This window comes from Pistacia vera, unplaced genomic scaffold, assembly GCF_008641045.1.
Source record: "Pistacia vera cultivar Batoury unplaced genomic scaffold, PisVer_v2 Contig869, whole genome shotgun sequence".
NCBI classification, from domain to species: domain Eukaryota; kingdom Viridiplantae; phylum Streptophyta; class Magnoliopsida; order Sapindales; family Anacardiaceae; genus Pistacia; species Pistacia vera.
This window is the reverse complement of record NW_022196744.1, coordinates 218,951-242,506: the sequence shown is the minus strand read 5'-3', so window position 1 is coordinate 242,506 and position 23,556 is coordinate 218,951. Positions and strand designations below refer to the sequence as shown.

Below are 23,556 nucleotides of genomic sequence, written 5' to 3'. Positions count from 1 at the left end.
TAGTGGTCTTAAAATTTTATCTCGTTGCTCTTCTTCTTAATTGCTTGGCTTTCTTAATTAAAGTTAATCTTGATCTGGTTTGCGCACATAAAATAAGTTTTGACCCTAATGATCCTTCTAACGATCGATTCAAAATTAGCACACAGACTTGAAGAACCTAAATGTCAAAGAATCATCATACAAAAAAGTTTGTTTATATATACCTGTTCGTAGGATAAGATTGAACATAATTTTCGTCCCAATTATTGCCAATATTAAGTGGGAACTATTCCTATGCAAGGGAAATGATTTTAACCACAAATTGTTTCAATGTTAGAATATTGAAGTACTAAATGGAGGAAAGTTCAAGATCAATAGTTCCACTGTTTCATATTAAGTTTATATCCAGATTATTATGTGCAACAACAATAACATGATTGATGATTGCTCTTTTCTCTTGGTAATTAAGATAATGCAAGCTCTTGGATTTTTTGAGAAAAGCTAGAAAGGGAATACTATATATACATAGAATTAAAATAAAATAATAACAATATGATATCGATGTTTTTGAAATTTTAATTTTGAGTGTCAAGAACGAAATGTACATAAGAAAAAGAAAGATCAAACAAATTAATAAGTTGTAATCGCAGAAGCGAACAGGAGCTAAGAGACAAAGAAGATGTCATAGAAAGTAGAAACTGTTCAAATATGCTGATTAAATTAAGCCAACACAATCTAAACATGGAATTTTTATAGTATCTTCTAATAAATATTTGGTTTCAAATTAATCAATACGTTGCTATGGCAGGATATCAAACATCTAATACAAGCTCTATTAATGAAGTTTCCAATCCAATTTCTGAGAACTTTCCGTGGAAGGTATTTTTAATATAAGTTGAAGTCCAGTACAGAGTACATTTACTTGTCTCCTAATGTCAAACAGGCTATATTTACTTCTTATCGCTCTGCCTTTAAGGCTTTCACAAAATATTGAATAAAGTGTTGCATGACCGACACGCTGAGCTAAAGACCATAAAATTGGTTGCTGATTCTAAAAATATGATTATGGTTCTTATCTATTCAGAATTCTTGCGTTTGTCATTTTGCCGCCACTGAGTCATGTTTGATGCTTAATATGTCTATGAATAAGCAATTCGAGCGAAACAGACAATTGTAAGACCATAAAACAGGAGGCAATTAATTCCATTAGAGAGACAATTATAAGATCACAAAACAGCAGTACAATACATAGTAGACAGATCATAATATCTTGTAAGCTAATTGCATTGATATATATACTAAAAGCCATGGATACTCATGATTTTCGAACAAGCCGTATAAAGGAAACAAATTTTATGTGGTAGATGAATCTAATTTATGCACTAAACAACAGAATTATGGCCAATTAAGTGGTCGTGTTTTGTCCTATAAATAACATTCTTCTTCAACACTTTTGAGCACAGAAGAAGAAATTGTTAGTGAAGTAAATAGTTAAAAAGCCATCGTAAAGAATGGCATCAATTTCTATAGCATTGCTTTTCACTGCAAGTCTAGTTCTCGTGACAGGTATTGATGCTGGTGGAATTGCCATCTATTGGGGCCAGAATGGGAATGAAGGTACCTTGGCAGAGACTTGTGCCACAGTTAACTATGACTTTGTGAACATAGCTTTTCTTCCAACGTTTGGGAATGGTCAGATTCCCACACTCAATCTTGCTGGTCACTGCGATCCATCCGTTAAGGGCTGCACTAAACTCAGCTCTGACATAAAATCTTGTCAAGCTAAAGGAATTAAAGTAATGCTTTCAATTGGAGGAGGTGCAGGGAGCTACTACCTTACCTCCTCTGAGGATGCTAGACAAGTTGCAATTTATCTCTGGAACAACTTCTTGGGAGGAAAATCATCGGATCGCCCTCTCGGTGACGCTTTTTTGGATGGGATCGATTTCGATATTGAAGGAGGAACAAACCATTACTGGGACGATCTTGCAAGGTACCTTTCTGGGTACAAGAAAAACGGTAAAAAAGTATACTTAACCGCAGCTCCACAGTGTCCTTATCCTGACGCTTGGGTTGGAGGTGCCCTTCAAACGGGATTGTTTGATCATGTTTGGGTCCAATTTTATAACAACCCTCCATGCCAATACACATCTGGTAATATTAGAAACTTAGAAGATGCATGGAAACAATGGACTTCTGATATTCCAGCAACCAAAATTTCTTAGGACTTCCTGCTGCTCCAGCTGCAGTTGGAAGTGGATTCATTCCGGCAACTTATTTAACTTCCACAGTACTCCCAGCCATCAAAAGTTCTGAAAAGTATGGAGGTGTAATGCTTTGGTCTAAGTACTATGATGATCAAAGTGGGTACAGTTCTTCCATTAAAAGCGATGTGTGAATGAGTTTTTTCATTCCCTCTTTGTGTTTTGGATTATGGTGATGGCAGACTCCACAAACAGAATGGTCAAATATGTCAAGAATCAAATTTTTTAGATATAATTCCCTGACCAATAAAACAAATGCATATTCTAAAAATTAGAACCCAAATAGTATCATAAATAGTTACCCAAACTCACCCTTAGTTATTCAAGTAATGCATGGAACTTTAATTATTTTGAGTAACGTATGTAAATTTAGTTATGTGAGTAATTTATGGAACTTTGGTTATTTGAGTAATGTCCTACTTTGGTAATCAAACTCCATAATCAACAATGATTCCCATAAGTTATCAAAATAATGATACTAAATCAAATAAATAACTTTGATGATGATGATTGTAAACCCCGCGTTATTATTCTGATGCCCAAAGGTATGAAATTTACCTTTTCAAGTAATTTTCTTTTTTTGAATGGAAAGATAAAATGGTCAATTTACATGTATTTCGAGATGTGGCCATTATAAAGTGTAAGGGGTGATGTCATTGAAGAGAAATGAGGGTAGAATGGTCATAAAGTTGATTGCTATGGTTAAATGGCGTAAACGGTAACCAAGGGTATAATAGTCTTTTTATACAAATTCATATGAATTAAGTATCCATAAAAGTGTACCAAGGGTGAATTAGTCATTTACCTAATGGGATTGCTTAATTACTAAGTGTTTTAAAGAAGTCAAATGGCATTAAATGAGTGTTAATCATTATATTGTAGTAGAAATGACCAAAATGCCTTTATATGCAAAATTTATGCCAAATGACCCATATCTCTAACTTTGATGGCCAATCCCATTTGGGAATTAAAAAAAAATGAAATATTTATAAGATATTTCCTTGGTTAAGTCGGCCAACACTCTTAGAATATCAAACTCTCTTCTTCAAGTCTCATTCTCCTCCATTAAAGGCTTAAATTCAAGCTCTCTCTCTAAAATTTTCATAGGATTTCAAGTTGAATTTCAAAGGAGATCACCATCCACACTTAAAGAACTTCAATTTCAGGGTTTAAGGTGAGTTTCAAAACCCTAGTTATTCTGATTTTTAGTTAAAAGAGAAATTCATAAGTGGTTATGTGTGTAAGGTAGAAAGGGTGAACCTTTGGAGCTAAAGAGGAGTGTCTTTATGCTTTGAATACTAAGGTAAGGAAAAAATCTCCCTTATGACTACAATTGATAACACATAGGGTCTATCAAACTTATATTTATTTATGTTAATATGAGTGTGATACTATGTTTTGGCTATGGATTGTTTAAATGGGTGTGTTGATTGGTGTATGTGTGCATATGGAGGATGATTATGCCAATTAAGAGATTTGTAGTTGGACGATGTTTTGGCACTTTTTGGTTCTGTAAAAAGGGAGGTTTTTATGGCCTTTTATACTTAGAATGACATGGCAAATGATATGAATGTGCAAATGAAGGTGACATGGTTAAAATGAATAGAATTCGGATTTGGCTTTTTAGGACTTATACTGTACATGCTTCACTGAATCAGTCATAACTGAAGTTATAGAAGTCCGATTGAGTTGATTCTTGAAGTGTTAAAAAGTTGAGAAACAGACCTAAAACTTTTATGTTTTAGCCAAAAATAAATTCGAATTAGAAGATAATGGAAAAATTGCTTGAAAGTAACGAACTGTATGGCATCCACCTTCTTAATGGAAATTCCCATTTGTTTCTAATTCTAATAAACCCCTGAATAAACTTAATACCAAAATTCCTTGAATTGTATGAGAAATTAAATGAATTAAGTTAAGAAGTTTAGTAGGAGAATATAGTATGATTGAGCATGGGAGATGTTAGTCCATATGTTTGCATTCATAATGGTAATGCATATAGCTTATTTAGTTGTCTTATGAAAAATTTATGAAATGTTAAAGAATGAATTCCATGAGTCTCTTGAGGTATAAACCAAGATCAGAGGAATGGAATTCTTATGGAAACCATGAGTCCTTTGAGGTGACGACCAAGAACAAGGTAATGGTTCAAATGAATCTGATCGGATAATAAAGACTAATGAAAACATCAAGTACAAAGACAAAAGAAATAGGCATGCCATGTTTATGAATATTGCATAAGTCATATATGTTCTATGTTATTTTATGTATGGTTATGTTATGACTTATGTTTATGAGAAAAGTCCAAAGTGTATGACATGTTGTATGAACTTGTTAATGTCAATGAATGAAGGTCATGTCTTGTAGGTAGGTAAGGTCCTAAGTAATATACTTGTATAATGAACCTTAATAGTTTATAAATAGCCATATTCCCTTACTGAGCGATTAGCGCTCACCCCATGAAATGTTTTAAAATGTTTTGCAGGAAAGGATTAAGGCATGAAGCTGAGAGAGGATTCCAAGGGACACTATAAGCATGAAGGGATGTTTTAATTATGACTATTGAATGGTTTTGCTAGTATTTAGTGTAGTAATTATGTTTAGATCTCATAATGCAGTAAATATGTCCATGTTATAATGGAGTATATATGTTTGTATTAATAAAGGAAATCAAATTGCTAGTAAAAATTGTAAAAAAGTGTATGTTCTAATAAGTATTACTATGGATTTCATAATTTTCTCCAAGAAAGGAAACTATATTGTTTGACTTGTACAATGAACTTATTATAGTTTAGAAAAAAGAAAATATATGTTTTTAAACTACTAGTTTATTCTTTAAATAGCATTTTAAAAATAATCTTCTTTCCTAAGAGTGCATTTTCTTGATTCTCAATGGTCAAGGGATACTTAGGAAATATCCGGCTAGGGAGGGGTTTTACAATGATGATGATGATGATGATGATAATAATAATAATAATCATAATAATCATAATAATAATCATGATGATGATGATGATGATGATGATAATAATAATAATAATAATAATGATGATGATGATGATGACGACGACTATGATGACAATGACGATGACGATGACGATGACGATGACGATGACGATGATGATGATGATGACCACGACGACGACCACGATGACGATGACAATAAGGATGATGACGATGACGACGACGACGACGATGATGATGATGATAATTGTTAGGGCCAAAAAAGGTCCTCGACCCAAATAGGCCCAAAGACGAAGACACCTTCAACAAAGATGAAAGCTATGGCCCAATTCTAATTGGGCCCACAACAGAGTTCTGCAGATGAGCTCCATTCAGTACGCCTACCCAGTTGCTCACCATTTGGACCCAATCAGCAGAGGCCCGATTCGTTTAGGCCTCATTGCTAGCTTATCTGGGCCCAGGCCCTCTGATCCTAGAACACCTTCTAGACTTAAGATCTACTTGGAGCGTAGGGTCGCCTACGCACTCCGATACTATCTAAACTCTACTAAAGAGGTCAACCAATACCCTAATTCATCTATGATTTGTATCCTAGACACGCTGGGACTTCCTTTCCTATTGAGGTAAGGGAGACAAAGGCTCCACTCTTTCACAAAACCACAACTGCAAGGACTCCCTGTCCCACCAGGATTCGAAGACCCTGCAGTCGCTATTTAACCAAAGGTCAGCCCTCTCGCAAGGGATAGACAGATTACACCTTCAGACCCCGGAGTTCCTACTCTTGAGAACTTCGCATTACAGCCGTAGTTACAGTCTCCGACTAGACTTCTGGTAACCTTTTCTCTCCCTAACCCTTACTAAATTAGACTCCCTCAACCTTAATAACTTGAGCGTCGGAGTGCCTATGGCAAACACCACTGAGAAGTTGCATGATTTGAGTGTTTTTAGGACTGTTTTGATGTTAGTTTAGTTAACTTCTCATTTGTTTCCTTTGTTTTGATGTTTGTTTTTGTTAAGTTTGAGATATGAATGGTTACCTATTGATTTGGATAACTTTTGTGTTTTTCAGGCTTTGATTGAGTAGATTGGAGAATTGGAATGAAATTGGGACTTAAAGCTTAAAGAAGTTGAGATTACCTAACATTCTTGAAGGCCACGGCCATGCCTTGGTAGTTCACCATGGTCATGGTGGTGGAACAAAGAGAAAACAAAGAGACCAGGAAGCACCATGCCCTAGGCTATGGTGACTTAAATTTGGCCACGGCCAGGGTTGTGGCGGAAACTATTAGGGCGTTTTTATCAGTTTTTATTTCCTTTTCCACTTAAGACTCTTTTGGGTATTTAAGTATAATTGAGATCAGTTGTCAAGGTACGAATTTTGCATATTCTTTAGTAGAGGTAAGCGGTTCTAGGTACCCTATATTTTTCGGGGGAATCGGAATCGGAACCAGAACCGGAACCGCACAGTACAGGTTCCCAAAAAAAGGAACCGGAACCGCACAGTGCAGGTTCTTAAATTCAAGGAACCAGAACCTAAAATGCAGGTTCTGGTTCCTTTCCTGGGTACCCTATAAAAAATCAATTACCCCCATATTAGTTTAAAAATGACAAAATTACCTTAAAAGTTTACAAATACACCCCTAACAAATTTTGATTACTCATTCATTTGTGTCCAATGTAACCCATAAATCCTCTAATCTCTAGGCAACACTTGAATTCAATCAATTCATCACAATTCACATAAAATTCCTCAATCAAAACCAAAACATAAACAATTATTCATCACAATTCACATCAAATAACTTCACCAAAATCGTTCAAACAAACAACAATATAGAAAGTTAGAAATTGTCACCAACTTCTTTGATTCTCCCCCTACTAAATACTAATGTAGTAAATTTAATCTTATAAATTATTAATGTTTATAATATAATATAGCAATGTTGTAATTAATTAAGTAATTATTTAATTATAATGTAATGTTATAATTAATTAAGTAATCATACTATACATTTATAATATAATGTTATAATTAATTAAATTTCTAATTATTTAATTAAATATTGTACTAATATTTATAATATAATGTTATAATTAATTAAGTAATCATACTACAAATTTATAATGTAATGTCACAATTAATTAGAATTTTTAACCATTTAATTAAGTAATGTACTAATGACTAATGTAGTAAATTAATAATGTTTATAATGTAATGTTATAAATTTATAATTAATTAAGTAATCATTTAACTATGTAATGTTATACATAATTAAGTGATCATACTATAATGCAATGTTATAATTAATTAAGTAATTATTTAACAATAATGTAATGTTATAATCAATTAAATTTCTAATCATTTAATTAATTACTAATGTTTAATGTTTATAATATAATGTCATAATTAATTAGTAATCATTTAATTATGTAATGTTATAATTAATTAAGTGATCATATTACAATGTAAATTGTAATGTTATAATTAAGTAAGTAATATGTTATTTAACTATAATGTAATATTATAATTAATTAAATTTCTAATCGTTTAATTAAGTATTGTACTAATGTTTATAATATAATGTTATAATTAATTAAGTAATCGTACTATAAATTTATAATGTAATGTTATAATTACTTAAAATTCTAATCATTTAATTAAGTATTGTGTAAATTACTAATATTTATAATATAATATCATAATCAATTAAGTAATCATTTAATTATGTAATGTTATAATTAATTATGTAATCATACTATAATGTAATGTTATAACGAATTAAGTAATCATACTATAAATCTATAATTTAATATTGTAATTAATTAAATTTCTAATCATTTAATTAATGTACTAATGTCTATAGTGGAATGTTATAATTGATTAAGTAGTCATACTATAAATCTATAATGTAGTATTATAATTAATTAAATTTTTAATCATTTAATTAAGTAATGTAATAATGTAGTAAATTGCTAATGTTTATAATGTAATGTTATAAATTTATAATTAATTAAGTAATCATTTAACTATTTAATGTTATAATTAATTAAGTTATCATAATATAATGTAATGTAATAATGTTATAATTAATTACGTAATAATTTAATTAAGTAATCATTTGTTTATAGTATAATGTTACAATTAATTAAGTAATCATACTATAAATTTATAATGTAATGTTAATATGTTATAATTAATTAAATTTCTAATCATTTGATTAAGTATTGTGCTAATGTTTATATAGTGAATTACTAATATTTATAATATAATATCATAATCAATTAAGTAATCATTTAATTATGTAATGTTATAATTAATTATGTGATCATAATATAATGTAATGTTATAATGAATTAAGTAATCATACTACAAATCTATAATTTAATATTGTAATTAATTAAATTTCTAATCATTTAATTAATATATTAATATTTATAATAGAATGTTATAATTGATTAAATAATCATACTATAAATCTATAATGTAATATTATAATTAATTAAATTTTTAATCATTTAATTAAGTAATGTAATAATATAGTAAATTGCTAATGTTTATAATATAATGTTATAAATTTATAACTAATTAAGTAATCATTTAAATATATAATACTATAATTAAATAAATGATCATAATATAATGTAATGTAATAATATTATAATTTAATTAAGTAATCATTTGTTTATAATGTAATGTTATAATTAATGTTTATAATATAATGTCATAATCAATTAAATAATCATCTAATTATGTAATGTTATAATTAATTATGTAATCATATTATAATGAATTAAGTAATTATACTATAAATATTTACTATAATATTATAATTTATTTATTTATAATAGATTGTTATAATTAATTAAATAATCATTTAATTTATAATCATTTAATTAAATATTGTGCTAATGTTTATGAAGTAAATTAATAATTACTAATGTTTATAATATAATGTCATAATCAATTAAGTAATCATTTAATCATATAATATTATAATTAATTATGTGATCATACTATAACGTAATGTTATAGTGAACTAAGTAATCATACTATAAATATTTAATGTAATATTATAATTAATTAAATTTCTAATCATTTAATTAAGTATTGTACTAATGTTTATAATGAAATGTTATAATTGATTAAGTAATTATACTATAAATCTATAATGTAATGCTATAATTAATTAAATTTCTAATTATTTAATTAAGTAATATACTAAATATTATAAGTCAATTAATTAAGTAGTAATCAATTAATGTAATGCTATAGTTAATTATACTATAAATCAATTAAAGTAATATTATAAAATTATAATTAATTAAGTAATCATTTAACTATAATGTAATGTTATAATTGATTAAGTATGATATTTAACTAGTAATTAAATTTATCAATGTTTATCAATTTATCATGTATAATTAATTAATTACTAATTTATTATAGATATACTTAGAACTTGATAATTGAAGTAAATAACTAAATATATTATTATTCAATCAAATATACTATTTTATTCAAAAATAATTCTTTTAATAACATTAAAACACTTTTAATTGGATCCTAATTCCAATTATACACTTAATTAATCAAAATTTTAATATTAATATATTAAAGTTTTTAATATGGTGTAGTTTATATGTAATAAGTATAATTGTATATTTATTTAATTAGATTATTCTAAAAATTTAACTTTTTCTATTTTAAATTTTTTTATATGTAAAATTATAGAAACCCCCCATTATTCACAAATATTTCATTACAGCCCAGGTTCCAGAACAAGTTCTAAACAGGTTTTAAACCGGGTACCCGCTACAGGTTCCAAGCAGGTTCCAAACCGGGTACCCGTTTCAGGTTTAGGTTTCGGTTTCTGTTTTCGGTTCCTCTACACATAAGAACCGGAACCAGAACCGCATAGTATCGATTCCAATAAAATGGAACCGGAACCTACCCGCACAGTGTGGGTTCCAAGTAGGTTCCGGTTTCGGTTCTACTCGCAAGTTTCGGTTCTGCCCATTACCCGCGCTCACCCCTAAAATTTTGAGAGGAGAAGACGCATTCTTGGGGCTTGAAGACTAAAGATCAGATTTAAGAGTTTGATTTTTATTTATTTTCAAGCCTGATTATGTTTTCTTTCTTCTCTATTTCTTTCTTTGTTCTTGGGATGGAGTAAATCTCTTTTATTAGGGGATGATGGAACCCTAATTATGTTTTGAACAATTTTTATTCTTAATACCAGATTTATGTTTATGAATTTGTGCAAGAGTTTAGGTTTAATGCTTTATGAATGTTGGATTGATTCAATTACCTTGATGATGTTTCAAATAGAGAAGTTAGGGTTTATTGCTTAATTCCTATTCATAATTGTTCTTTGGGAATAACATTGCACAACATATTAAAACTAGAAGTAGTCGAATAGAGATTTTAGGATTAATTTGTGGTCCATCTAATTCATAACCGAATAGGGCGAATTAGTCGTAAGGGATTGATGAATTTATGCTTCCTAATTTCAGAGTAACAAAATAAGGATTTGTAGTAAGTTGAATATTATGCCTGAATAAGGATAATTGGCCTTAGAAGAATCCTACCAATTCATAGAACAAACGGATATTAAGAGTGGTTGTTAAGCATAATTAGGGGGAAATCTGTACCCTAACTTGATTAATATTGCAAAGTTCTTCACATAGTTTATTTGTTCAATTTAGTTATTTTTAATCCATTAGTTTTACACTCTAAACTTTCGTTTTCTCAAATAACATTAGGTAGTTTTGGGTAATTACGAATAATTGCTTTGATCTCTATGGAACGATACTCAACTCATCACTTTATTACTTGAACACGACTAATGCACTTGCTAAGGTTGATTTAGTCACATCAAGTTTTTGGCACTGCTGCCGGGGATCATCAGATTGTTTGTGATTATTTTAAGATTACATGTTACTTTGAGAATTTTATTTTATTTTATTTGTTTTTTATTGGAAACCAATAGGTGTTTCTGCTAGTGTATGACCAAAGCTTTTGGAAAGATTTTACTAGCATTTGATCCTGAGATAGAGCGTACTTTTCACGCAAGAAAGAGAGCAATCAAAAGGGAGATCATGGTGATCACGATAACCCAAATAACAGAACACCACCAGCAACTCGTACACTAAACGAGTAATCTACCCCATCTCTAAATGGAGCGACATCGAGTATTCGACGACCAGTGATCAATGCCAACACCTTTGAGATAAAGCCAGCAATCATCTAGATGATTCAACAGTCAATGCAGTTTGGTGGTTTGGCACATGAAGATCCCAACTTACATATTGCAAATTTCCTGGATATTTGTGATACTTTTAAGCACAATGGAGTTTCTGATGAAGCTATAAGACTAAGATTGTTCCCATTTTCATTAAGAGACAAAGCTAAGAGTTGGTTGACCTCATTACCAACAGACTCGATTACAACCTGGGAGCAAATGACACAAAAATTCATGAGTAGGTATTTTCCTCCTGCAAAGACTGCACAATTGCGTAATGATATTACTATGTTTATGCAGGTGGATACAGAGTCACTATACGAAGCATGGGAAAGGTTCAAGGACATGCTCCGGAGATGTCCCCACCATGAATTACCGGTTTGGCTGCAAGTGCAGACATTCTATAATGGTCTTAATAGTGAAGTTCGAAATATGATCAATGATGTTGCGAGTGGTACTTTAGGTAAGAAGACACCAGAACAAGCTTATGAATTGCTGGAGGAAAGGGCTTCAAACTCTTATCAATGGCCGATAAAGAGGTTGCCTGTGAGAAGAACGTCGGGTGTTCATAACATAAATGTTATCACGGCTTTGGCAGCACAAATGCAGGCATTAAATAAGAAGATTGATGGACTTCAAATGCAAAAACCCGTAATAGTTGCTTCTATGTGTGATTTTTGTGGCCAAGATCACCCTAACCATGAGTGTCAATCAGGTAACATGTTTGCTGTTAATTCTATGCCTAATCAAGCTAACTATGTTTCAAATTTTCGCAAGCCTAATAATAATCCATACAATGAAACATATAATCTGGGGTGGAGGAATCACCCAAATTTCTATTGGAGTAACAACAATCAAGTGAAACCTCCATTGCCAGGTTTTCAATCTCAAGAGAAGAAATCAAATTTAAAGGAGATGATGGCGAAGTTCTTGAGTACTACAGAGATAAGAATTTAGAATCAAGAGGCTTCCATCAAGAATTTAGAAGCTCAAATTGGCCAGTTGGCCAATATCATTTCGGGTAGACAACAAGGGCATTTATCAAGTGACATAGAAAAGAACCCGAATGAGCAATGTAAGGCCATAACCTTGAGGGATGGAAAGGTGGTTAGTGAAGAAGAATCACAAAAGAAGGTGGAAAGTGAAGCGGAGTTACCAGTCTCTATTGAAGAAAAGAAAGCGAATTCAGAAAATAAGACAGAGACTAAGGTAAAGGAAATTGCAAAAGGTAAAGGAAAAGGTACATCAAATTATGATTTTATTGTTATTGAAAAAGATGTATCAAAATTTCCTTATCCTGATAGAATTAGAAAGGATAAACTGGATCAACAATTTTCAAAGTTTTTAGAGGTCTTTAAGAAATTGCAAATAAATATTCCATTTGCTGAAGCATTAGCACAGATGTCTAGTTATGCAAAGTTCTTAAAAGACATCTTTTCTAACAAGCGGAAGATCGAGGAGCATGGGACAATTATGCTCACTGAAGAATGCAGTGTCGTACTGCAAAATAAATTACCTCCTAAACTGAGAGATCCAGAGAGTTTTACTATACCTTGTGCATTAGGAGATTCATTCTTTGATAAAGCATTGTGTGATTTAAGTGCTAGTATTAATTTAATGCCTTTATCAATTTTCAAGAAGCTAGAACTTGGAGAAGTAAAAGAGATGACCATGTCGCTCCAGCTTGCTGATAGATCAATCAAACGACCTAAAGGCATTGTTGAAGACATTTTGTTAAAGGTCGACAAATTTATCTTTCTAGTGGACTTTGTAGTTCTTGATATGGAGGAGGACCAAGAGGTGCCTCTAATTTTGGGACATCCATTTTTGGCGACAGCTCGTGCTTTAATAGACGTACAACAAGGAAAATTAATTCTAAGACTAAATGACGAAGAAATAGTGTTTGATGTCCATAAAGCCATGAAAAATCCTACTACATTTTATATTGAATCTTGTTTTCACTCTGACAGTTTTGGTGAGATTGTAGGTGATCACAGAGAAGAAGTTTCGCAGAAGGACTCTTTAGAGAGATGTCTAATGGAGTCAAGCACAACAGAAGATGAAGACCCGTGCTTCAGAGAAGAAGCTGAAGCGTTAGAGAATGAATCTCTTACTGATAATAATATGGAGCTAAAGGAGGATTTGCATAAAACACCTAATGAGACTCCTAAACTTGAACTTAAACCCTTCCTTCACATAAAGATGCTTACCCCGTGATTATTTCTGCATCTTTGACAGATTTGGAGGAGAAGTCACTGCTAGACATTTTGAAGAAGCACAAGAACGCTATGGGATGGACAATTGCTGATATCAAGGGAATAAGCCCTTCCATATGCATGCATAAGATCCTCTTGGAAGAGAATTTCAAGCCAACAATACAACCACAAAGGGGATTAAATCCTGCCATGCAAGAAGTGGTACAAAAGGAAGTGGTAAAATTACTTGATGCAGGTATTATTTATCCTATCTCTAATAGTATTTGTGTTAGTCCTGTGCAAGTGGTGCCTAAGAAAGGGGGAATGACTGTAGTGAAGAATGAAAATAATGAGCTTATCCCTACTAGGATGGTAACTGGATGGCGTGTGTGTATAGACTATAGAAGATTAAATTCTGCCACTAGAAAAGATCATTTCCCATTGCCATTTATTGATCAGATGTTAGAGAGATTAGCGAGTAATAAATTTTACTGTTTTCTTGATGGCTATTCTGGTTATTATCAAATTCCTATTACTCCAAAGGACCAAGAGAAAACAACATTTACTTGTCCTTATGGCACGTTCTCTTATCGACGTATGCCATTTGGTTTATGTAATGCGCCAACTACTTTCCAACGTTGTATGATGGCAATTTTCTCTGACATGACTGAAAAATTTCTAGAAATTTTCATGGATGATTTTACGTTATATGGACTAACCTTTGAATCTTGTTTGCAAAATCTTGCGTTAGTTTTACAGCATTGTGAGGAATCAAATCTTGTGCTAAATTGGGAGAAGTGCCATTTTATGGTACAAGAAGGTATCGTGCTTGGACATAAGATCTCTGAGCAAGGGATTGAGGTTGATAAAGCAAAAGTGGAAGTGATTGAAAAATTACCCCCCCCCCCCCCCCAGGGCCTAACGACGGTTCGAGCAGTCAGAAATTTCCTTGGCCATGTGGGATTTTATAGAAGATTTATTAAAGATTTCTCAAAAATTGCAAAACCTCTATCTAATCTTCTTGCCAAGGATATAAAATTTAACTTTGATTTTGAATGTTTGCATGCCTTTAATTTGCTAAAGGAGAAGCTAGTGACAACACCAATAGTGGTCGTACCAGATTGGAACAACCCTTTTGAAATTATGTGTGACACGAATACCTATGCCATTGGTGCTGCTCTCGGTCAAAGGAAAGACAAAATGTTTCAGTTCATATCCTATGCCAGTCATACCTTAAATGGTCTACAACTGAACTACACAACAACCGAGAAAGAATTACTAGCAGTGGTCTTTGCATTCGAGAAGTTTAGATCCTACCTCATAGGCACGAAATCCATAGTCTACACAAATCACGCAACTCTACGACATCTCTTTGCTAAGAAGGATGCCAAACCATGCCTTATCAGATGGGTCCTTCTACTTCAAGAGTTTGATTTGGAGATTAAAGATCGAAAGGGGACAGAAAATCAAGTTGTTGATCATTTATCTCGACTAGATAATTCAATCCTTGAAAAGGGAGATATTAGTGCAGAATTTCCTAATGAGCAAATTCTATCTCTTAACTCTCCTTTTTCTAAATCTCCATGGTTTGCTGATTTGGCTAATTTTCTTGCAGGAGGCTAGATTCCAAAGCATTCCACATTCCAAAAAACGAAGAAATTTTTTGCTGATGTCAAATATTATCTGTGGGAAGACCCTTACTTGTACAAACTATGTGCAGATCAAGTTGTTCAAAAAATGTGTGCCGAAAGAAGAGATTGGAGCTATTTTGAGTCATTGCCATGATAGAGAAACCGAAGGGCATTTCGTGGTGAATCGCATAGCGGCAAAGGTGTTGCAATCAGATTTTTATTGGCCCATTGTGTTTTGGGATGTTCAAAGGTATTTATCCTCTTGTGATCGTTGCTAAAGAATAGGTAATATTTCTAAGAAAGATGAGATGCCTTTAAATAATAAATTGGTATGTGAAATTTTTGATATTTGGGGTATTGATTTCATGGGACCGTTTCCATCATCGTATGGAAACGCTTTTATACTTGTGGCAGTAGATTACGTTTCTAAATGGGTGGAGGCAATTGCCACCAAAACTAATGATTCTAGAACAGTACTCAAATTCCTTAGGCGGAATATTTTCACTAGATATGGAACTCCTAGGGCAATCATAAGTGATGGTGGGAAGCATTTTTGTAATCACCAATTTAATACACTCTTAAAGAAATATGGAGTCACACACAAGGTAGCCACTCCTTACCATGCCCAAACTAGTGGTCAAATAGAGATCTCTAATAGAGAGCTAAAACGAATATTAGAAAAGACTGTTAGTGCCTCTAGAAAAGATTGGGCGACAAAGTTAGACGATGCTTTATGGGCATTTAGGACAGCCTTTAAAACACCTCTAGGTATGTCACCTTATAGGCTAGTATTTGGAAAAGCATGTCACCTGCCAGTAGAATTAGAGCACAAAGCTTATTGGGCTACTAAATTTTTGAATTTTGATGTGCAAAGTGCAGGTGCAAAACATCTTTTGCAAGTGAGTGACCTAAATGGATTTCGTCATTGGGCATACGAGAGTGCTAGTTTGTACAAGGAGAAGACAAAGAGATGGCATGATAGGCACATTATGAAAAAAGAGTTCGAGCTGGGACAGCAAGTTGTCGTCTTCGTCTTTTCCCAGGAAAGCTGAAATCAAGATGGACGGGTCCATATGAGGTAATTCAGGAACAAGTTTGGGGGAAGCTTAAGTGATAGAATAAGAATACAATTTTGAGCAGAATAAAACACAGGCTACCCTGTGTTATTTTACACAGTTGTGGCCATGTTAAAAGATAAAAAGCTTGTAGATTCCAGGCTTCACCATGGGGTACCCCGTGTCATTTTACACAGCCATGGCCATGTGCAAAAAAAAAAAATCTCTCATTTTTCAGGGAAGTTTCTATCTTTTATTTTCCATATTTTCTGTTTTGTTTTTGTTTTTCATGCATTGAGGACATTGCATTCTTTAAGTTTGGGGGAGTGGGAATTTGATTTGTGTTGCATTGTTGTTTGGTTTGTGTTGCATTGTTGATAGTCTGTTTCTTTTGTTTGGTGAGTTTGTTTTTAGGAAGTGTTTATTTTATTTGTGTGTTTTTGGTTTGTATTTTGTATTGGTTACATGGTGGTTATTATGCTTGTGTTTTTGATACAATCCCAAACAAAACTTTGTGATATCCCCAAAGAAAAAAAAAATTTGCTTTTTGTGATGAACTTTGTAATCATTTGGACTAGTGGTAGCATTGATGCGTGTTTACTACAACATGCAAAGAATAGCAAGTGCACTAGTCGCATAAAGTAATAGAGTGATGGGTAGGATATCGTTCCCACGAGGACTGTAGCAAAGCACTAAGTTTCCTACGTTATCAAGTTGAAGAAATCGAATTCTTTGGATTGGTGGGATCAATTTGTAATGAAAAAGAAAACAAAAATGAAAGTAAACAAAGAATTAAATCTTAACTAAGAAAACAAACGCACACGCATACATTCTATTAAAACGGGTAGGGTTTTGACTTCGTTTGGACTTTTATGGGTTAAACCGAAGAGTTACACTATTTTCACATTCATGCGCAATGGTTGTAAATCGGATTCACTAATACGTTAACATACCCTCTCGGCTAGTTTGCCTATTCATCCTTATTACATTCCGCACCCAACAATTTGAAGGTTAATATTCTAAATTCATTAAGCACAAGAATCCTAAATTGATTTCATTAATTCTTGAATCTATCTCTAGCATCCAAACTAATGGTGATTACCCAAGAAGCTTAACATGAATTATTTCTCAATCATCATGTTCATCACATACAGCATTTAATTCCAGAGTAACACACAACCAAAGCTTTCACATGGAAAATACACAATCAAATACTTAACCCATTTCAAATCCAAACTACAATCAAAACCCTAACCCATAGAAGATTAGTTCATAGCCAAATTAACAATACAAAACGAAAAATAGAAATAAACAAGTTAAACATAATGAAACTGAGATGAAAGATAAGAAATCTCCCCAAAGAGAATCTTCTAGTCAAAATCTGAATCTTCCCTTTTACAATCCGAAAAACTCAAGCTTTTTCTCTAAGGAAAATGTAAAAGACGGCTAAACCTAACAGCGCAAGCCCCTTGGAAAAAAGTTAAGTTTTTCTTTTATACTTAGTCCAAAAACCCAGCCAAAACACGCACACACGAACTGTGCGTTTACAAAACTGAATAATTGACTATCGCCGCGGCGAGAATAAAAATTCCAAACGTCTCTGCCTAACTTCGCCGGGCGAAGACAATTTCTTCGCCGGGGCGAAGCTCCTTTAAAGTTCTGAAATTTATGAACTGCCACTCTGCTTGCCTCTTCGTTCGATTCTTCGATTTTCGGCTCTCTACCTTGGAACACAGCTTCATCATGCGTTGTCCTGCTCCGGAACTCTCCTATCTTCTGAAATCCGCTCAATTCTGAGTCAAAACTATCCAATTTTGTCTTTATTCGCTCAAAAAGTCCATTTTAACCTGAAACACGAAAAGTAAAGAATTAAGCACCAATTCAGGTAAAAATGCACTAGAAAGTACCTGAAATCCGACAAAAGATCAAATAAAAACTGTATAATTTAGGATTATCAACTACCCCTAAACTAAAGAGATGCTCGTCCCCGAGCATACAGTACAAACTAACGAAATAAAGACAACAACGAAAAACAAAAACATGAAAACATGCAAACAAACTGAAAAAACCAAAATCAACAAAACTCAAATGCCACAATGAATTGCCTAGACATGCACAGGTCTCAGAAATGTTGAAAGTTTATTATCAGGAAATGTTCGACATTCCAAGAAGTTATAGCTACATCGACTGTCTTCCTCAATCGGTCCACCAATAGGTAATCCCCACTTCAATCCACTTCCAACTTCCCGGATTATTTTATGCAAAAATTGTAAAGTTTATCAAATGGTGGCAGACTCCATAAGCCCAATATCACTACTCTCCACTAATGAGGATAAACACAGATGAGAATCAAAAGTCTTTAAAGGCTTGTAATGTTAGGCTCGGTCATGGGCTCCAATAAAAGTATAGGAAACAAAGTAAGAGAACTCGGTTATCCTAAGCAAAACTCAAATCACATCGAAACCCACACTTTCTCAACACCAATCGACATGTCTACTCATTCACTGTCTTCAAACTGTATTCTTAACTTTTGGATACCATAAATGCAAGGGAGACTCTTTAAGGTGTACATACGTTGTTAAACCCGAGGTCGCCAAATACTGCTAGGCAGTTTTTAAGGCGGGTTCTGGTTTCCAACCGGTATACCCTTAAACTAGGCAGATTGTGTTCGACATTTTTTTTTTTTTTTTATAACACAACACTAGAATTGAATTGAGGTGACTACCTCCTTTGTTTTATTCTTTCTCTCAACCCCCACATCATTCTTTTTGGTCTTTCTTCATTTTTCTTCTCTTAACCCCAACTAATCTTTTGCTCAATTGTACACTCGTTTCGTTCTCGGTTTTGCACTAAGACCGAATTCCTAAAGGTATGATAAAGGTTTAGGTAAAGGAATTTACAAATCTGTTGTTTTCCAAGAAAAATAAAGCAAAGTTCAAATGGCTCAAATGGCTGACTAGTGAAAATTTCAATCATGGTTGGCTAGAAAGGCTCAAACATTCCAAAAATCCCTAAATCATCTCCTCAACCATGTCTAATCCTAAAATTTTGCCTCAAGCATTTCTCAACTAGGTTCTAGAATCCACCAACATATCAAGACTTTGCCTAATCGCATAAAATGAATCTAAGCATGCCGAAAAAAAATGAAAATCGTGGTTGAACCACTCAACAAACCTCAATCAAAATCCACAGTAAACGTAAACTTGAAACAATGCTTAACATTTCTCAACAATAAAAATTCACAATCATTCTCATCATTGATTTATAACACTCATCATTGGCAAAACAGAACAACCAAAAGAAAATACAACACAAAAAAAATTTTTTTTTTTTTTTTCTCTAAGGTGTACGCGGCGTTGTTAAACCTGAGGTCGCCAAGTACTGCTAGGCAGTTTTTAAGGCAGTTACTGGTTTCCAGCCAATATACCCTTAAAAGATTTTACAGTTTAAGGTGTAGCGGCGTTGTTAAACCCGAGGTCGCCAAGTACTGCTAGGCAGTTTTTAAGGCAGTTACTGGTTTCCAGCCAATATACCCTTAAACTCAAAATCTATTCCCTACCCCCAAACTAAATATTACATTGTCCCAATGTTCCATTATGCATAAGTTAGGAATAGAGAAAAACAACAAAGGACAAACAAATAACAATAAAAAGGTAGAGAATGCTCCCTGGTTAAGTCATGAATTGTCGCTCCACAATGTTCACCCGTTCTCGGACTTTTCATCATCCAAAATCTGTCAAAACAATAAACTGTGTGTCCCTCATGTTAGAACGAATTCACAACTAAATTGAAAGTATTACAACCTATCTCGCCCTTTTAACAACTACTAAAAAAAAAAATCAACTAAACAAAATAAACACAATCCAAAACCAAAATAAAATGAGTAAAGTTTCAACTGGACAAAAATTAAATAAGCAATTAAAACAAACATAAACAGGTGCTCCGGTTCAGTCTTCTTCTTCTTCTCTCTTCTTCCGCTTCTTCTTCCTCATCTTCCTCTGATTTCGGCCAATCATCTGAGTTCCAGTCAACCCATTGATATGCGGAAGTGTCAACCTGTAGCTCCTTGAAGCTGTCCTCAGTAATTCATGAATGCTCTGTGTCCGCTCCATCATCCAATCCTGTCGTCTCTTCATATTTTCATCATCCCCATCATTTCTTGCATCATCGCTTTTGTACCCTGTGGAGCTGGATGATGTGCCATGCTCGTTCTCTGCCTCTTCGCCCCTGCTCTTGGTTGGCACTTCTGTTCGGTCAAGGTGTTTCTTGAAATAGTCATCATCTAGAGTTGAGCCGGATGATACGCGGCTCATCATCTTGAACCATGACCTCCGCTTTTATGCACATGGCTGTGATGAGATGCGGGAAAACGTAGCTTGATCGCCCCTTTTGGATGCTATCCTGACACTCTCATAAATGATGTCTCCCACATCCATACTTTTTCCTATGGTGATAGAGTAGAGCAATTCCGCCTTCTCATGAGTCACTGTGCTGTAGTGCGTCTCCGGCATTAGTTTAGCATAGACAAAGTACTCGCCACAGCCGAGCCATTGGTGTCAACTATGTTCCTTTGAGTGTCTTTTTCTGTTTTTTAGACACTTCCCACGCTGCCCCTAGTTTCGCAATGACCGGCAAATAATATTATCCTCATAGGTTGATCTTTTGAACTCCACATACTGATTAGTGACAATTTCGGGCAAGTTGAGAATTTGTTGATGTCCCTTGCTGAAAATGGCACATCCTCGCCTCGTACAAACACAATCTCATCCTGCCTTTCGGGGAAGTTGGCATAGAACTCTCTCACCAACGGTTCTACTGCCGGCACATCAGGAGCACTCATGAACATGGCCCAACTTCTACCCTACTCCAGTCCACAGATTGTTTTGCTGTCAATCCACGTTCAGGGATGAAGCCCTCCTTTTGTGTGATCACCTCCTCATAACATTTACGGGCGCCTCGTTCACAACCGGTTGTCAACGTTCTTCCCCTTGCTCGTGGGCTTTTTTTTCGGAGCCATTGATTCACTGAATTCGATCCAAACTAATAACCCCAGGAAGTAGACCTACAAAAACACAGCCACGTCAAACCTGCAAAAACAATCCACACTTCCAAAAATTCGCAATTCAACCCCACATCTACGATTTTTTCTATTTTAAGGTGTACGCGGCGTTGTTAAACCCGAGGTTGCCAAATACTGCTAGGCAGTTTTTAAGGCAGTAACTGGTTTCCAGCCAATATACCCTTAAAATAAATTCCACGTCAAAATTCAAAAACAATCCACACTTCCAAAAATTCACAATTCAACCCCCAAACTACGATATTTCAATTCAACACAACACTCCAAATAATCACAACACCCACACTTCTAACAATCAATTGGCTCACAACTTCTCAACATTAATCACAATCACAACTCAACAAACCCAATTTTCTCAAGTCAAAAGTTCCATAATTTTTAGATCTACGATTATAGACTAAAAATTTTCCAAAATAAAGCTTTGGGTTTTCGAGATCTTACCAATATGAAGGCGTTTGCACCACCAATTGACCCGAAAATGATCCAAACAAGAAGCCCAAATTTTGATCCAAATTTTTTTTGAAATTTTTGTGAAATTTGTTGTTGAAAAGGGTTGTTTTGGTGTTTAGGAATGTTGTAGAGTGATTTTTTGGTTGGAAAAGCAAATAGAAGTGAAAGATTGAAAGTTGGAAAATTTTCTCTCAACTCAAGATGCAAGGCGGCGTGAAAATGAGAGAGGAAAAGTTGGTATATATAAAAAAAGCTCTTCGCCGCGGCGAAGTTCATCACGCATAAACCCTAAAATTCCCAGGTTTCGCCGCGGCGAAGAAAAATTCTTCGCCGGGGCGAAAACTTCCCGAGAGTTCAAGGCTAACTTCGCCTCGCAAAGAATTTCTTCGCCACGGCGAAATGCCTTAGCCAATTTTTTGCAATAATTCCTTTCCTTCGCCGCGGCGACAACAATTACTTCGCCACGGCGAAATACTCCAGTAGCAAACCTGGTATTCTTCATGTCCTTCACCGAGGCGAAGAATTTTCTTCGCCCGGCGAAGTCTGGAAAATTTTCATACCTTCCTTGGCTCTAGACTTCACCTGAAACAATAAAAACATAAAATTTTATACAACTAAAAATGAAATAAGAATTCAAACAACAAAAATTAAAATCAAAAAGTTAAAAACACTTGGGTTGCCTCCCAAGAAGCGCTTGTTTATAGTCAGAAGCTTGACTCTTTCCATCATTTAGGTTGGGATGTCCAGCCGGATTGGGATGAACTTGCAACTCATCACCCCCTCAATGTATGGCTTCAACCTCTGTCCATTAACTGTGAAAGTGCCCTTTTCCTCATGTGTGACTTCCACTGCTCCGGATGCATGTATCCTCCTTATCGTGAATGGTCCGGACCATCTAGACTTAAGTTTTCCGAGGAAAGTCTAAGTCTAGAGTTGAACAAAAATACTTTCTGCCCAACTTCAAAAGCCTTGACCCGGATGTGCTTGTCGTGCCACCTTTTTGTCTTTTCTTTATAGTTCCGGGCATTTTCATATGCTTCGAGACGAAACTCATCAAGCTCGTTCAAAGTCAGCATTCCTCCTCTCCTGCGGCTTTCAAGTCCATGTTCAACTCTGACGGCCCAATATGCCTTATGTTCAAGTTCCACCGGCAAGTGGCACGCTTTCCCATAAACCAATCTGAACGAAGACATACCAATTGGGGTTTTGAAGGTGCGATAAGCCCATAAAGCATCGTCCAACTTCCGTGACCAATCCTTCCCGAGCATTAACTGTTTTCTCTAAAACCCCTTTAGTTCTCTATTTGACAGTTCTACTTGCCCGCTCGTTTGTGGATGATAGGGTGTTGCCACTCTATGTGTCACTCCATACTTCTCAGCAGTGCATCCATTTGCCTATTGCAAAAATGCATTCTCCATCACTAATAATTGCTCGTGGTACTCCAAACCTGAGAAAATATTCTTCCTCACAAAATAATCACCACCCTAGCATCATTAGTTGGCAATGCAACGCCTCAACCCTTTCGACACATAATCCACAGCTACCAAGATATACGTGTTCCCATAGGAACTTGGGAAAGGACCCATGAAATCAATCCCCCAAACGTCAAAAATTTCTACCACAAGATGTTGTTCAACGGCATCTCATCTCTTTTTGAAATATTTCCCCCGTTGACATTTGTCACACTCCTGAATCATCC

The 23,556-nt window shown here is 34.1% G+C and overlaps 2 protein-coding genes and 1 non-coding gene across 3 annotated transcripts; 2 read left to right on the top strand and 1 right to left on the bottom strand.

Moving 5' to 3' along the window:
• Window positions 1–1,490: 1,490 nt before the first annotated feature.
• LOC116119013 (hevamine-A-like) lies at window positions 1,491–2,377 on the top strand. Its single transcript, XM_031404973.1, is given in 2 exon segments — window positions 1,491–2,193; window positions 2,196–2,377. Coding segments are annotated over 2 exon segments (885 nt in total).
• Window positions 2,378–11,458: 9,081 nt separating this feature from the next.
• On the top strand, window positions 11,459–13,666 carry LOC116118985. The gene is made up of 3 exons (XM_031404942.1): window positions 11,459–12,375; window positions 12,475–12,689; window positions 12,840–13,666. The coding sequence occupies exons 1-3, from the start codon at window positions 11,459–11,461 to the stop codon at window positions 13,664–13,666; spliced, it is 1,959 nt and encodes a 652-aa protein (XP_031260802.1).
• On the bottom strand, window positions 11,718–11,823 carry LOC116119018. The gene has a single exon (XR_004126259.1). It is a non-coding gene; the product is annotated as a small nucleolar RNA R71 (small nucleolar RNA).
• Window positions 13,667–23,556: the final 9,890 nt, after the last annotated feature.

Excerpts from the sequence above, each read along its gene's own strand:
- LOC116118985 (XM_031404942.1), top strand. The coding sequence starts at position 11,459 with ATGATTCAACAGTCAATGCAGTTTGGTGGTTTGGCACATGAAGATCCC. Across the intron at positions 12,376-12,474 it reads TTAAAGGAGATGATGGCGAA|ACAACAAGGGCATTTATCAA; the intron begins GTTCTTGAGTAC and ends CATTTCGGGTAG. Across the intron at positions 12,690-12,839 it reads TGCAAAAGGTAAAGGAAAAG|CATTAGCACAGATGTCTAGT; the intron begins GTACATCAAATT and ends CATTTGCTGAAG.